This window comes from Alligator mississippiensis, chromosome 12, assembly GCF_030867095.1.
Source record: "Alligator mississippiensis isolate rAllMis1 chromosome 12, rAllMis1, whole genome shotgun sequence".
NCBI classification, from domain to species: domain Eukaryota; kingdom Metazoa; phylum Chordata; order Crocodylia; family Alligatoridae; genus Alligator; species Alligator mississippiensis.
In genome coordinates, this window is record NC_081835.1 from 54,734,472 (window position 1) to 54,749,367 (window position 14,896).

Sequence of the window (14,896 nt, forward strand, 5' to 3'; positions counted from 1 at the left end):
TGGACAAAGGCAGAATCAACAAGTAGCTGGTAATATTCCTCGGTTGTTTTCTTAATGGGGTGATAAACACTGAGTTATCAATTCCCTTCTGGGGTTGGTCAGGAGGGGGGGAGGGCAGGGGGAGGGACCCCTCCCTAAACAGAGCATCCTCCTGCTGGGGCCTGGCCATGCCCTGCCTCAGCTCAGCATTGTAGAAGGGAAGGGAGGGCTGTTCTAGCAGCCCCGGGCTTCTAGCCTGAGCCACTGCAGGCATGTGCCTTCATTTCTGTCCAGTTACAAACTGATTCAGCCTGGACAGGTTAGACTAACCTGCAAAGATTGAATCCATTCAGGCTCAGGCTTTTTGAATGTCTGCCCCTAGCCTTGATGTGTGGACACCCACAAATCCACAAGGATCACGCATATTTCTGCCAGCCTATGGCAGTAGGTAGGATGTTGCTTCCAGTCTACTGCAGTCCTAAGCAGAAGTTAAATTCCTGCTCATAAGAACACCCAGTGCACTAGTGAACCCTTCCCCCCTTTCCTTTCTACAATCATCTGCCATCACTACCAATTTGGGATGTTTGCTTCTAAAGCCAAGATAGGAACTTGTGAGGACCTGCTTGGCGTGGCTGGGCCAGACAAAGCCTGCTGCTGAAATAAGAAACATGACATATTTCAGATGCACACCCAAAACTCCCTGAAGGAGACAGACACTTTCAGGAAAGCAAAATACTATGAAAGTATGTCAGGGAAGATTTATAGACAGGCAGCTGTGCACACCGGTTCCAAAGCAATCCTATTTCGCTAGCTGGGTGAAGCCAGGGTGCACAGAGCTAATGAGAGAGAGAAGCCCTGAGCCAGACAATCTCCTCTACAGAATATTAAGCTGGGTGGTAGGAGATGCTTTCTTTCTGCTAAAACATAAAATTAGGGGCCCGGCCATACATGGCCATAGTGGCTTTCATGTGAGTAAGGCTTTAATGGCTCAGGTCCTTCTCAGCAAAGAGATGCCTAGGTTCCCTAAGGAACTTTCCTTAAGACCTTTCTGTCAGAAGCAGCACAAGTAGGTTGTGAAATAGAGGAACAAAGCAAAAAGGTTAAATTAGACCTGGTATTAGAATCCCAACGCCCATCTCAGGCCAAAATCGCAAGCACATTAAACCTGCTAGTCTTCATCGTGCCACAGCAATTGCATCCAGAAGGCACAAAACTGAGTGCCGGTGCTGTATGGTAGGGAAGGGGTTAAGGGTTCAATAGAGAAGCTTTCCTTCCTTTAAGCAGGCCGTGAATGCAAGGGTCCAGGAAGTTGCAGACTAGTACCCGCTGGATGCTTCCTTCGCATTAAAAAGTAGTTCTAACTGGCCCAACAGTCAATTCTCAAGAATGGCATGTACCAGTCAGAGAAGGGAGCTTATTGATTAGAACAGGGTCCTGGGGGTGTTCATGAAGCGAAAAGGGATGCAGTTAGGAAAAGGATGTGTTAGACTGAATAAAAGGAAGATCTGCCTCGAGGCAGGCTCTGTAAGTCTGCAGAGACATTGCATAGTGACCCCAGGTAAATCAAAGAAAAACTTCAGAAAGTAGCAGAAACCTGGGACAGACTGTCAAAAAAGCAGCCCAACCAGAAGATCTGGATTTGTGGCTCTTATTCCTGTGCTAGAGGCTGCTGGGAAAAGCAGCTTAGGTTTCATTTTGGGGGCCTGGGTAACTCTTCATGCTTGTTGACTGACCCCACCCTGGTCAACCCAAATGAGATGGTGGAAAGACTGTATTTAGCTTTGTTCAACAGCAAGGAAACTCATCCCTTTAATAACAAGAAAAGTCTCCTGCAGGGGCTTGAAAGTGGATAGAAAGTAATGTGGACGATAAGGAGCAGGGAAGGGAAAAAAGCATAAGTATCCCTGCATGACCCCAAAGAACACCCATTTTATCCTTACACCAAAATGCATATATACATATATACGTAACTGCAACAAAATAAACCAAATAATTTAAACCAGTTAAAGAGTCAGACATTTTCTCCACACTAAGTGAATAATTTATGGCCAGAGCTATAATAAAAAAGCCCTCTCCAGACCTGTATTGTAAGAAAATGTATCCAGAATGAAAGATCACATTTCAGACTCATAAATAAATGAAAAATAAAACCAACTGTAAACAGAGAAGGAAAACATTTCTCCCCTGGTTTTCCAGCTCTGCCACAGAAAGACTTGCACTGTGCTGGGCATGAACACTCAGCGTGCTGTGGCTGGAGGTCCCTTCCATGCCTGCTCCAGGGAAGGTTTTCTTGTAGGATGATGCCATGCCACTTCTACATGACTATCAGCAGGGTCCAGACTCTAGACCTTCAGCACTGAGCCATATATATCTACTGCTTGTGATAAAGGAGCAGCCCCTTTAGACAGCAGCAGTGGTAGACTGCAATCCTATGATGCCTACCCATGAGTGGGAGACATGAAACAAAGCTTTTTTTGTTACAGGGACACTAGACAGCAGAAGCAGAGTTTCTATGGGCACTAGAGAGTCAAAGAAACCCACAATACCTTCAATAAAGAATTTTCTTCTTAGTCATTATACAGCAGACTCGTCTTCTCTCTCACACTACAGACAGATGCAGTTTGAGAGCGAAGGCTGCTCGGTGTTGTACTGCATACAGGAGCCTTAAGGCTAGGCAGGAAGCAAAGGCTTTGAAGAGAGCAAGGGGAAGAGATACATTGGGGTCTTAGAGATCAGCATAGAAACTAAGCCCAGAACCATTGTGGTCCACATTTTTTTTTAAATTTAATTTGTATCCAAGGCCAAATTAGCCAAAACCAACTCCAAATCCAAGAGTCCAGAAACATAAGTGGCTCTACTACTGGCAAACATCCTTCACCCGCACCTGGGGCTTCAGATGTTTCAAAAACCTTTGGCAAAAATCCTACTTGCAGGCCCAAGCCCAGAGGCTTAGGGTTCGGATGCCCCCGAGTTTTGTTTGCCCTTAGCCATAAGGCACCTTCTAGGTGCAACCCAAGCCTATTACCATGGTGAAAGAGCGTGCCCACCTGCCAGGAGGGCAAGGTTGTGTTTAGACAGTTCAGAAGCAGGAGGGAATTTTATAATTTCAGTAGACATCCAGATATTAGGACATGAGAGGCCAGCTGATAGCCCACTATGCTGCACTTCAGCGATACTCTACCATTGGATTACTACTAGCTCTATGCGGACCATATGAATGCCACTCTACAAGCCACCGCAATACAGCCATGCCAACGAAGAACAGCATCTCCTACTGTTGAGCATAACCCTGCCAATATGGGGGATCTATGAATACAATCACAGTCTAATCAGGACATGCAATAGCTGGGTGGAAAAAAAAAGAAAAGGAAAACAACTGCCACAAATCAACCTATGCTTTCACGCTGTATCTCATTGGGTTATAAAACCAGATCAACATGCTGGACTGCACTGCCAATTCTTGCATGCTGGACTGCACTGCCAATTCTTGCATTATAATTCTCGTTATAAAAATAAATAAATAAAAATTGTTTCCCCGCTCTGGCTAAGTCATCATCCAGTCCAATCTATTCTAGTACAGGTAAGAGGTGTGAGCCTATATTCCCCAACTCTATTCTGAACAGCTCTTATTTATAGATGTCAAAACCCAGCAAGCTTGCAACAAGGAGAAACTCCAGTGATGTGATCAAAAATTCAATTCCGCTTCCAGAATGGAAGATTTGCATAGAAACCCAAATTCATTTACATGAAACTTATTACTCAGGAGAGGGCAAGTATCCAAGGATCAAAATTTGAAGGAATAAAAGGGCTCAGTCCTGAAAGGTACTAGGTACCCTCTGGCTCCATCCAGCTCTTGTGGAAAGGCGTAATATGAACCTAAAAGCACTGTGCCAAGAACTTCCCTAACAGAGATCAAGCTGAAATATTCTTAACTTTCCTTGCCCCAGCCAAAACGTATGATGTCGTCCAAAAAGTAAAACATCAGGACAACTTTTGTTCCACCCAGAGAATGACTTTAGGGCACCCATTAGCTACTGTCTTCTGTGCGGTCAATTGAGCACCAGGGTCTTTTTGCTTATGAAGCCACTCTGGATATACTACTGGCCTGGGCATTAGCCTCTGCAAAGCAATGTCCCCTGTATCCATGAGCAGTTCAGAGGTGCGAGAAGGGGAGGGGAGATGATGACATGGTGAAGGATGGACTCTTACCTCGGGGCCTGCTCCTGCGTTTCCGTCTCCCCACCGACGTGCTGCGCAACGCTGGCTGGAGCTGGCCAATCTCAATGGGCGTGTTAGTGCGGAAACTCTCTTTGAACTTTTGCATCAGGGACTCCACTGTCTCCTGCGTCACCTCGGTGGCTGAAACGTGGGCAAGGGGAATGAAGGTTAAAAGAGGTGCGGACACCAAGCACCGCAAAACATCCTAGACTGGACCAGCCACTGGAGCACTTACTCCCCTAGGCAGCCTCGCACTGTGTCAGGACAAGGGCATGGGGCATAACACACCATTACAATGCCTCAGACCATTACAAGGCCCAAGAGGTTGCTCTGCTTCAGCCAGGGAGCTGGCACTTTCCAAGGCTTGCAAGAAGTATGGAATTGAAATGAATTAAGCTGCACTTCTGGGAAAATCTGACCCTGAGCATAGACACCTTTGGTCACTTGTAGCATTCACTCCAAGCATAGATCTGCAACGGGAGTTTAAAATGAGATATACACTCTAGCAGAGGCTCCTGGCAGCAATGCTCTTAACTTCAGCACACCTTTGACAGCTCCAGAGAGCATATCTTCTGGAGAAGGTGGCATATGCTCACCCTCCTTTGCAGGCTTGAGCAGCAACCTCAAAAGTTGCCCTCATCTTCCTCTGACCAGGTGCTTTGGAAAGGCTATTGCCACTTCCAGTGCTAATGCTTCAGAGTCTCAGCACTCCCCTGAGCACAAGGACCAGACCATACCTACCTCAGCTGGGAGAATCTGAAGAAGTCTCCCTCTGCTGCCTTCCCTCTCATGCCCAGGACAAAGTGGTCATGAAACCACCCTAAGTGTGTAAGTGTCCTCAGTGCTGTTCCATACCCTGTCACTGATGGGACAGCTGTAGAAAACCCAAAATGTGGCTGCACTTGCCCAGGCTGAGCCCAAAGGCTTGCAGGATTTTTGGAAATACCTGGGCCTGTCAGCTAGGTCTCGGAGTGAGTTATGGGCTTGCAAGACCATGAGATGCTCACAGCCTCCATACTCCAGCTCGAACATGGGGATTTCAACAATGAGTTTTTGGGTGGGCCAATGCAATTAGTTCCAACCTCACAGAGTACATGCAGTAAACCCAGGCTGCTGAACTCTGGAATCTCTACTGGATGGCAAGGAGGAACAGAAGCTTCCCAAACCTAGCAGCGTGTCTATGTTTACATTGAAGCAGAACAGAACATCCTCCCTCAAGCACTGGATGTCTTCAACCCTACATTACATCTGCAATAAGTGAGAACAACTGAGCTCAGACAATGAGGCCCTTTAATGCCCCAGGCCAGCAAGTCAAGTCTCAATTTTTAAATGCTCCTACCCATTCTCCACATGTGGCCACTGAAGTGCAGTGGGAGGGGGAACAGTGGAATGACTGCCACATCATGCACAGAGCACCACAGGAGAGAAGTACGCAAGGAAACAACGAACATACAAAGTACAGTTAACTTCAATACCCCGCAAGGCCCTGGCTGGAAGGGCCACAAGAGTCAGCCTGGTTTTGCCATGGTAGGTGTTCCCTATGTTTTCCTTAAATAGGCTTCCTGACAGACCATTGGCCTCTGCTCCAGTGCCACTCTGCATTTCACAAAAACTCCACAGAATTAGTTCAAGCCAACCATGTACCCCCTGGCTTTTGCCAGGCTTGGAGCTGGCAGATAGTATGAGCCCTAGAAATAGACTGTCCATGTGAAGCTCACATACAAGAATTGTCCCTTCCTACGCACTTTGGCTCCCTCTTCCTTCCTTTTGCACATTGGTTTTACTACTGCAACTTCCCATATGCTGGGCTGCTGTGCACACATTCATGGCTGGCAACCCTTACTGAAGCTTTGTCTCCCACTTCAGCTCTTTCTTTAATTATCCCCTAGTGCTGGGTTCTCCCATTTGGCTACCACATACTATTCCTTCTCTCCTGTACTAGTCCTCTCACTTTGGAAACGGGCTCTCAGTGTGCTCACCACATGGCATGTGTCAAGTTTATTGCTAGGCAGTGGGGCTATTCAAGCTTCACCTACACCAGCTCTGCCCATCACACCTCCATTCTGGCCTGAAACACCCCTTTAACTCCCTCTTTACCACACAGCTGTGCTAATCCCCTGCATTTCTGCAATCAGCCACTTCGCAGCCCTGGTCTTCCCTTTGCGAGGAAGCTGTCAGTCATGCTTAAATCAGCTGTACTGTGCAGCGGGTTTGCATTGTGGACAAATGTCATTTAGGAAAGTGGCTTGGTTAAGCTCATTCAGGCTACTGACTTAGCCAGAGTCCATACTGGGCAGTCAAGATTAAAAGGCTAATGCAGTCACTCACTGCAACTCCTAGGCCCAGAGATGCATTAGATACATGTTTCAACTGAAGATACTCAGGTCCCTGGTGAGCCTGGGATCTACAACAGCTACAGACTACAGACTCTAATTCTCTTACCAGCATGGGGCAGGCTCCATTTGAACGGGAAATAGGAGGGTGACCATGCAGGACGGAGGAGCCTGTAAGCCTAGATGAGAATCTAACATAAATGCCGAGACTCCCATGGAGACAGAGACGGCATTAAAATTAGTTGTGCAGGGGGTACCGGGGAAGGCAATGAGGCAGCCTGTGGCATTAGTTTCAGGTTCTTTCCCTGCATGCAATGTGATCTACCTAATCCAGCCTGTGCCATGAATCCTTCACCCTACATATGCCTGCACAAACTACCACAAACAACTCTGTCAAGGAGCAGAGTGCAATTACTAGGAAAGCAGGAGCTGATAGGGAAGGAGGGGAAGGGGGGGAAAGGTCAAGAGAAACCAGGGAAGAAATAGAAGCAAATGAGCAGGAAAGCAAGACATGCAGGCAGGCACTGTCATTCCAGTCCAGTGGGGTGACAGGCTGCTCTCTCCTGTGCGCTGATATAATCAGGGCCTGCTTTGCCCTTCCTTTGCTGGCAGTGTAATTTCACACTCCGCGAGCACGCCACCAGAACTATAGATGTCCCTAATACCATTAGGCTGCTGGACATGTCGATGATTCCCCTTTCCTTTGAAGGGGTTTCACCAGCACCGGAGATAATGCACCTGAAACTTCCAAATACTAATTTCTAAAGCGTTCCTGTTACAGTGCAAGCTTATCAGTGCAGACAGACCCATCTCCACGACAGGCTGGTATTCAGTAGGCAGAAGCTGCAGTGTCTAGAAGGGACACAGGATTTCCAACTAGGAGCAAGCAGCTCCAGCATTACAACTCCTAGATATATAGCTCTGGACAGAAAGAAACCTCCTGCAGGACAAAGCTGAGCTGTTAAAACAATCAACGAGCCACACACTCATATATGGCCTTCCTTTGCTTTAACTCCCAAGATCTGTGGTTTGAATACTGTGAGCACTGGGCCAAGCTGGCATAACTATGCTCGGGTGATGTTGCAAATCCAGTGCATGCCATCACCATAACATAATACAGAAAAACCTTATTTAGAAGGCCCCATCCTCCAAAAGGAGCATCTCCCTTGGACATGCCACAAAGACACTTGTCACAATCCTAGTTCTGACCAAAGGATCTCCTTTCTTACCCCAGTGCATCAAGTCCCTGGCATACTCCCAGGCAGAGGATGCCTGAGACCAACAAACTCAAGCAAAACCTCAAAGCATCTCTCGTGCCTTGAGAGGAACACCTCGCTCCTTACTGCCTCTAGTGTCAGTCTCAGCACATGTCTGTAAGCATGTGTGTTAAAATGTGGCCTCAGGTCCCTTTCTTGGACAGTTCAGAGAGTTTAGATGAAGGAAGGACACCTCCCCCTTTCCATAACAAGTATCCTGAAAACTGCAGGATCCCACTGTCAGCAGTCCTGATCAGTTGTGATGTGCTTCACCTGTTCCTTCTCCCTACCCTCAGTCCAAGCAAGCCACCAGGCCATCAGAGAGAGCAGCTAGCCAAGGGGTTTGGTTCAGCAATGCAGCACTGGCTGTTGGAGTGGCCGAGGATTAATTTCACTGCTGGTGTAAGTGCACACAACTAAGCAAAACTTAAGAGAGCATCTGGCCCAAGAGATCAGAGAACACCAGCTACAGTATGTGCATATCAGCCTGAAGCAAGGCAGCATCCCCCAAGAAAAACTGGTAAGAAAGTCTTCAAGCCGTGCATCACAATACAGTGCTGCATCAAATGCACAACAGCACAGTCTCTAAGAGCAATGAGCCAATATGATAAGGAGCCTGGAGCTCCCGATGAGTCTGCTGCTGCCTATGTACGTAGAGGAAGGAACATGAGGCAGAAGCATGGACTGGGCAGAGATGCTACACTGATGTGCAGACCATAGTGCCTGTGACCGGGAGGGACAGTCTGTTGCTTTTGGAGGTATGAGTTCTTTACTCCAAGTTCTCACCTCCTCTTGCAGCTGTGCAGGGACAGAGCTTGTTGTAGCAAGGCTTACCTGTGAACAGATGGCAATTTATTTGAACCTTGGGGCTGTGTAATATATAACATGTGCAAGTACGTACAGTGATCTTACGAGCTGTGTGGCTGAAGCTTATTTACTGACAGGCCAGGCAAGAGTACAGAAGGGAAGAGGAGGGGATTTGGGGTGGATTTTCAGCTCCCTAAGAAATGTCAAAGTCATGACCCTCTCATGTCCCTTGTTCAGTTGACAGGCATGATCAGTGAGACTATGATTGTGCCCTATCTAGGTACTATACAATCTTGAGGCATCTGTTTGCATCTTTGTCATCACAGTGGATGCCAAGAGCAGGGAAGCATTACCCTCACAGGAGGAAAACCCTAGCAGCCACTGGCTACTTGCATGGGCACAAATATTTGCTCCAACCTCCAGGAAAGGGGGAAGAAACCCAGCATGCCTGGAGAGTTTCTCCACTCATCGTTGAGATGCAGTCAGGCTCTGCCACTGCTTGTGTGATCTCAACAGATAGTTAGATTTGTGCAGCATGGCAGGGAAAAATATAAGCAGCAAAACCAAAAACCCTAATTGACAAATGAAGCATTGTGCTTAATATGAATGATTACCAGGGCTCAGAGAATGGGGGTAGTTGTTGACAGTGGACAGAAAAGAAGCAGACAAGAGGATAGTAACACCTAATAATTGAGAGAGAATTAGCAGCCCCTGGGTAAATTGTTCCCCATTTAACAGGAACGTCTTGCCAAGTATCCTTTATACCTGCACAGGATAATGGGTTCAAACTGCACCCTGTTGCAGGCAGGCGATGATGTCTGCTGCCCTATCTGCCACACCAGGGATTGAATCAGAGGCCTCCACAGATAAAAGCATGCATCTCTACCACCTGAGCCAGGCTCTGCAGTTGGTTGGACTCCTGCCCTGTCTCAATGGGCACAAAGGACAACAGTGCACACTGAGAACGGGTTACACAACAAATGCTGTCCTGTGTTATACACTTCACCCCCTCAAGGCTGCCAACCACGCAATATGTATAAACTCTGTGAAGACTATTCATATTTCTAGAGGAGGTTTCAGCTGCTCATAAAAGGGAGACAGTTGATGCTAAAGCAGGAGCTAGGCAAACTCCAGTAGAATAAACACTTCTGTTCTGACTTAAAGCACCTGTGTGCTTAGTATGTGGACCCCATTCAGTTCCGGCCCCGCATCTCGACTCTGACCTGCATGATCCATTACTATTTGTGTCCTGCCCCTTTCCATCAGACAGCTCAGCGTCTGCATCATTAATGTTTAGTCATAGGCCTCTCCTAACCATTGCCAACATCGGTCAAAAGGGAGGTAGCCGCAGAATTCAAAACAGCTGTCAACTCACGTCAGCCCACCAAACTTCAGCTCCAGCTTTCAGCTACTTTCTACTCCAGGTTTCCAAGGGTAAGGAGGCAGCCCTGGAGAGCTTAGGCCATGCACATCCTTGCCATCACCTGCAATGGTTTAAAGTCTAGCCAAGACACTCATATTGTGTGACTGTAATCCTTAGCAATATAACCACATACACTGCTGAACCTGGGTACCTATGATGATCTAGTCCCCTCTCACAAAACGATCTTTGAACAATAAAACTAACTCCTGAACAGGGCAACTAGTGTCCCTGGAGGCAAATGCAGGTTCTTCAAACTCTGTATATCATCATTCAATCTCCCTCAATGGCAAACTGTTTCCAGTTTTCTGTGCTGGCCTTCCTAAAATAAGTTCAGTGGTCCTGCTGTATACTCAAGTGTCTCGATTCCTCCATGAACTAATTTTATTAAGTCTTTATCCTCCTTGGGTTTACCTCATTTCTACAAAAGCCTCACAGCAAAACATTGAGAACATAGTCTGTGGTTTCTCTCTCAGGCACAGGTTTCAATAGGGAAAAAAAGTTAATTCTACCAAAAAAAATTAAAAAAAAGTGTCAATAAAATGAAGTGAGCTTGGTTTGGTCCTGGGCAAAACAGCAGCTTGACTATGATAAGAAATGGGCCAGAATCATCTTCGGCACAATCTCCTCAACAGACTGGGGACTTGCACAAAAGCTGCATTTGGCTTAACATATTTAACAAAGTCCTACTCATGCGCAGGATTCATTTGCATCCTTGCAGTCCCAAAGAGTACAGCAGATATGCTGCATGGGAGAGGCAGGTCTGACCTTCTGTCATTGCTTAACCCAAAGAGAAAAACTGGCTTTACACCTCTCCCTCTTGTGCTGCAGCTGCCTTTGGGTAGGACTGAGTCCATTAATTGGATGGAAGGGATGTTGCACGCTAGTCTTTTATTAACACAAATGTAAATAACCTCTCCTGACTAATGGAAATTATTTGAGCTAGAAGCTGACTTGCTGCCTCTGCAGACCCTGTTAGTAAAGCAAAGAGAAGGATGCCCCCAGGCTCACTCAGTGATAACAGCCCCCTGTAGTTCTCAGGCCCCTGTTGGCAAAGAAACCTGTGTTCCCAGAACACAGATATGTTCAAAAGCCCAAGGCAAAGATCAAGTACCTGCAAAACCACTTTAAACATGCAGCCTTCTTTGGGTGACAGGATAGTGGTTATGAAGCAAGGTTTGGAGGGGGCAGTATCCAGGCCCATAGGGAACACTTTTTTCCAATCTCTGTAACAGCATCTCCAGCATTGCCTGGATGCCTCGTGGGCAGCCCCAGAAGACACAAGAGTGCCTACCATGCTGGATATGGTGGGGCTGTCTTCATCCAGAAGCTGACAGCTCTCCCAGGCACAATCAAGCACCTCTTGATGCAGAGATGGGCAAAATACAGCCTGCGTGGTGGATCTAACCTGTCAACTGATTGGATCCAGGCTGTGGGTGGACAGCCACCAACTCATGGCAATCGGCTACCACCTGGTGCTGGGAGGGTGGGCGGGCAGGACTGTTTCTGCTACACTGGGTGGGACTGCCTCCATCCAGCGCTGGTTGAACACCCTAATCCCCGCCCAGAACCTGCCAGCTGGGTTCACACCTGATGCCAGTGCCTGTCCAGGGCTGTTCCCACGATGCCAGATGGATGGCGGCATAAGCTGCGGATGAGGCTGGCAGGTTCTGGGGTGTGCTACAGCTCCAGGTGGAGGGGAAGGGAAGGAGGGAGGGAGCTAGGATGGGGATTAGGACATCCTATAGCTCTGTACAGAGGCAGAGAGAGGTGGCTCTGGAAAGGACACCAAAACTCATTAAGTAGCCCCCAAGCAAAATAACTGCCCGTCTCTGTCTTAGTGCATCCCCCTTTGGGACCTTGAATGCAAATCCCCAGATTTAACCTGAGACTGCACAGTTACCAAGCACGAGCTGCTACACTATTCCCAGAATGGATGGGAACAATTGAGAGGGCACGTCCAGAAAAAAGGCTGGTGTTTGGCGAGGGAGAGCAGGGGAAATCTGGTTGGAAAGCTCCCACTGCACCAGAGGGAGGGAACCTCACGTGTGCATTAGGCAAAGCTGAGGACATCAATGCTGCCCAGGCAGAGGGAACTAGGAAGCTGCAGAGTTCTCAGACATTAGGAAAAGGCAATCAGTATAGCAGGGGCACAGCAGTCAGTACCCAAAGGCAGCAGATGAAGCCTCAGGGGCAGTACTTGGCCACCTGGTTTCAGCCAGCTCTTGATGTGTACATCACTTCACTGCATGGCACATGCCCCTGTGAATCTGACATGAATGGGAACAGGCTACTTTAAACAAATGAATGAAGAAAAGCTATTGAGTAGGCATTAATGATTTCACTCCACTAACCTTCCTTTGGGCTTGCTTCAAAAGTGGTGTTAACTAACAGAACAGGGAAATGTTTGCCAGGATTCCTGGGTCCAAGAATTCATTCTTTCACTGACCATATGTGCTGGACAAAACACTTTGCATGTCTATGCCTCAATTTTCACAGAGGGCAAAACAGAGCTATAAGACTTAATGTCTGAAGAGATGCCAACACTTGTCATTTCACTGTAAATCTAAAAATAGGTGGCATTTTTTCTTAAGCCTCATTTCCTGAAATCACCATTTTTTGCTTTTGTTCTTTTGTTTTTTTTTTATTTTATTTTTTTAGTTTATATCCTTTATGGTTGCAGAAGGCATCCTGAAAATACAGCTTGGGCAAACTTTACAGGTTCAGAATACAGAAGACACAGAATCCATTTTTTTTTATATATTAATGACTTTCAAGGCAATATCTTGATTTTGGAATGTCTGATTCAAGATTTTTCAATGTTTATGATTGGCAATACTCTGCAAACCTCCATGAGCTATAGAGAAAAGGTGGCATGGTATAATTAAAATCTGGTCAGCTGGACTGTGTTCTGCTGGAATGCTGCTTTGCTGAAATAAAAATGTTTCCTGGGAAGGTGTTAAATTCAATTAAACTTTCAATGGAAGTGCGTGGAAGCAATTAGAGTATCTTGTTTCATATGGGCTTTTATACATTTATATTAAATATTTAAATGTTTGTCCATATTTCAATTAAGATTTTAGATCCATTTGTACATACATTCGATTTAAGATGCCTACGGTGGCAATTGGCACTGTGTCAGTGCCTCTCATGGCTTAGGGCTGCCGGCACCCTGCCTCAGTTTCCCTCGAGCCCAGGCAGGCATATGCCACACACCCTAGAGCTTTGGAAGCAAATCTCCCACCTCTGGGGTCTAATTTATTCAGCTCATTGTACAAAAAGCAAGCCCTTTTAGTCCCCCAGATCCTCCTTCCAGGAGCCTGCCAGGCAGCTAAGGTAAATTTCTTCTCTTAATTCAGAAGCCCGCTGCCCTGCCTCTGGGATCTGTTGTGACTCTAGCCCTGGCATGCCCAGCCCAGGCACCCTCCCTCCTGCCCCACTCCTCTGTTGTCTCTCAAACTCACTTTCTGCAGCGACAAGCCACAGACTGCTCCCACAGGCTTCAAACCCAAACTAGGCATGGAGCTTCCTTTCAGCTCACCTGCCCACTCCCCATATCACTTCCTCCAGAGATGCTCCTGATAACACAAAACACCCGTGATGGGCAGCAAGGGGATGGGGATGGTCGACTGACCCATTCAACAGGCTCCCATCCTGGGCCCTTAAAAGGGCATCTGCTTTTGAGAATATCCCACCCACCTGCTCCTACTTATACATGCCAAGCTCCAAAATGCAGTAGTGACGCCATCACAGGGCACATCACACAGCAAAGCTCCACAGTTTCTCTCAAGCACATGACAGGGGATGCCCCAAAGCAGATTCACCCCCACATATTAAGGTCTGGTGCACACAGGGCAAGGCATGCTCAAGAGCAGGATGTGATATGGACACATCCTAAAAGCACAATAGTTTCCAAAACTTTCCTTTTCCCAGGCACAAACTCCTTTCCAGGACTGTCTTCCCCTCTCCCAGTGATTGCTTCCAGCATTGTTCAAACCATCTGCCTTCCTGAGCCTTACAGAAAGGATAACTAAAGCCAAAAGAGATGATTTGCAAGGCTAATAGACCTATACTCCATTGCCTATATATGTGTATGCATTTATAAATCATGAAAAGGTTTACACATGAATGATGTTCACACTTGGTTTTATAATTTTTCTATCAAATCCAAACTTCATTTTGCTAAGGTCCTTTTGATAGTTCTGATCCAAACTGTTTCAGACATTTCTATTCAGCACAATAATGTCAGGAGTTTGACTATTTCCACTGATTTGGTGAAGGGGAAATTAACTAAATTTCAGACTGTTAGACACTGCCTATGGGATGGAAATTCTATTTTGCAACCAACATTAATAATCAGTGTTTGCTTTCTGAAGCACTCAAGAAGCTACAGTATTTGTTCTAAAAGGATGAAAGCGGTTAATTTTACAAGTTCCACACTAACTGCATCAGTGACCCTTCTGAAAAAGAGGTCAAGAAACCAGAAATCTTCCAAACAATAACTAATTAATCCTCCTAGCATGTTGGGAAGTGTCATTATATGCACTTCACAGCTGGAAAATAAAAAGAACATTATAGTTTCATAGCTTCATAGTTTGTAGGGTCGGAAGGGACCTTGACAGATCATCAAGTCCAACCCCCTGTCATGGCAGGAAAGAGTACTGGGGTCAAACGACCCCGGCAAGGTGTTCGTCTAGCCTCCTTTTAAAGACCCCCAGGGTAGGAGCCAGCACCACTTCTCTTGAAAGCTGGTTGCAGATCCTAGCCACCCTGACAGTGAAGTAGCGCCTCCTGATGTCTAGTCTGAATCTACCCTCTGCCAGCTTGTGACCATTATTTCTAGTCACTCCTGGTAGTGCTCAGGGAACAGGGACTCCCCTAAT

At 46.8% G+C, this 14,896-nt stretch overlaps 1 protein-coding gene across 6 annotated transcripts in view; it reads right to left on the reverse strand.

The window, feature by feature from the left end:
• Window positions 1–14,896, reverse strand: part of ASTN2 (astrotactin 2) — a 598,926-nt gene that overhangs the window by 402,808 nt on the left and 181,222 nt on the right. For 5 of the 6 annotated variants that reach the window (XM_059715568.1, XM_059715569.1, XM_059715573.1 and 2 more), the window contains exon 4: window positions 4,189–4,338. The exons of the other annotated variant lie outside the window; for it this stretch is intronic. In XM_059715568.1, coding sequence (XP_059571551.1) covers window positions 4,189–4,338 — 150 coding nt within the window. The remainder of the gene's footprint in view (window positions 1–4,188; window positions 4,339–14,896) is intronic. 6 annotated transcript variants of the gene reach the window in all.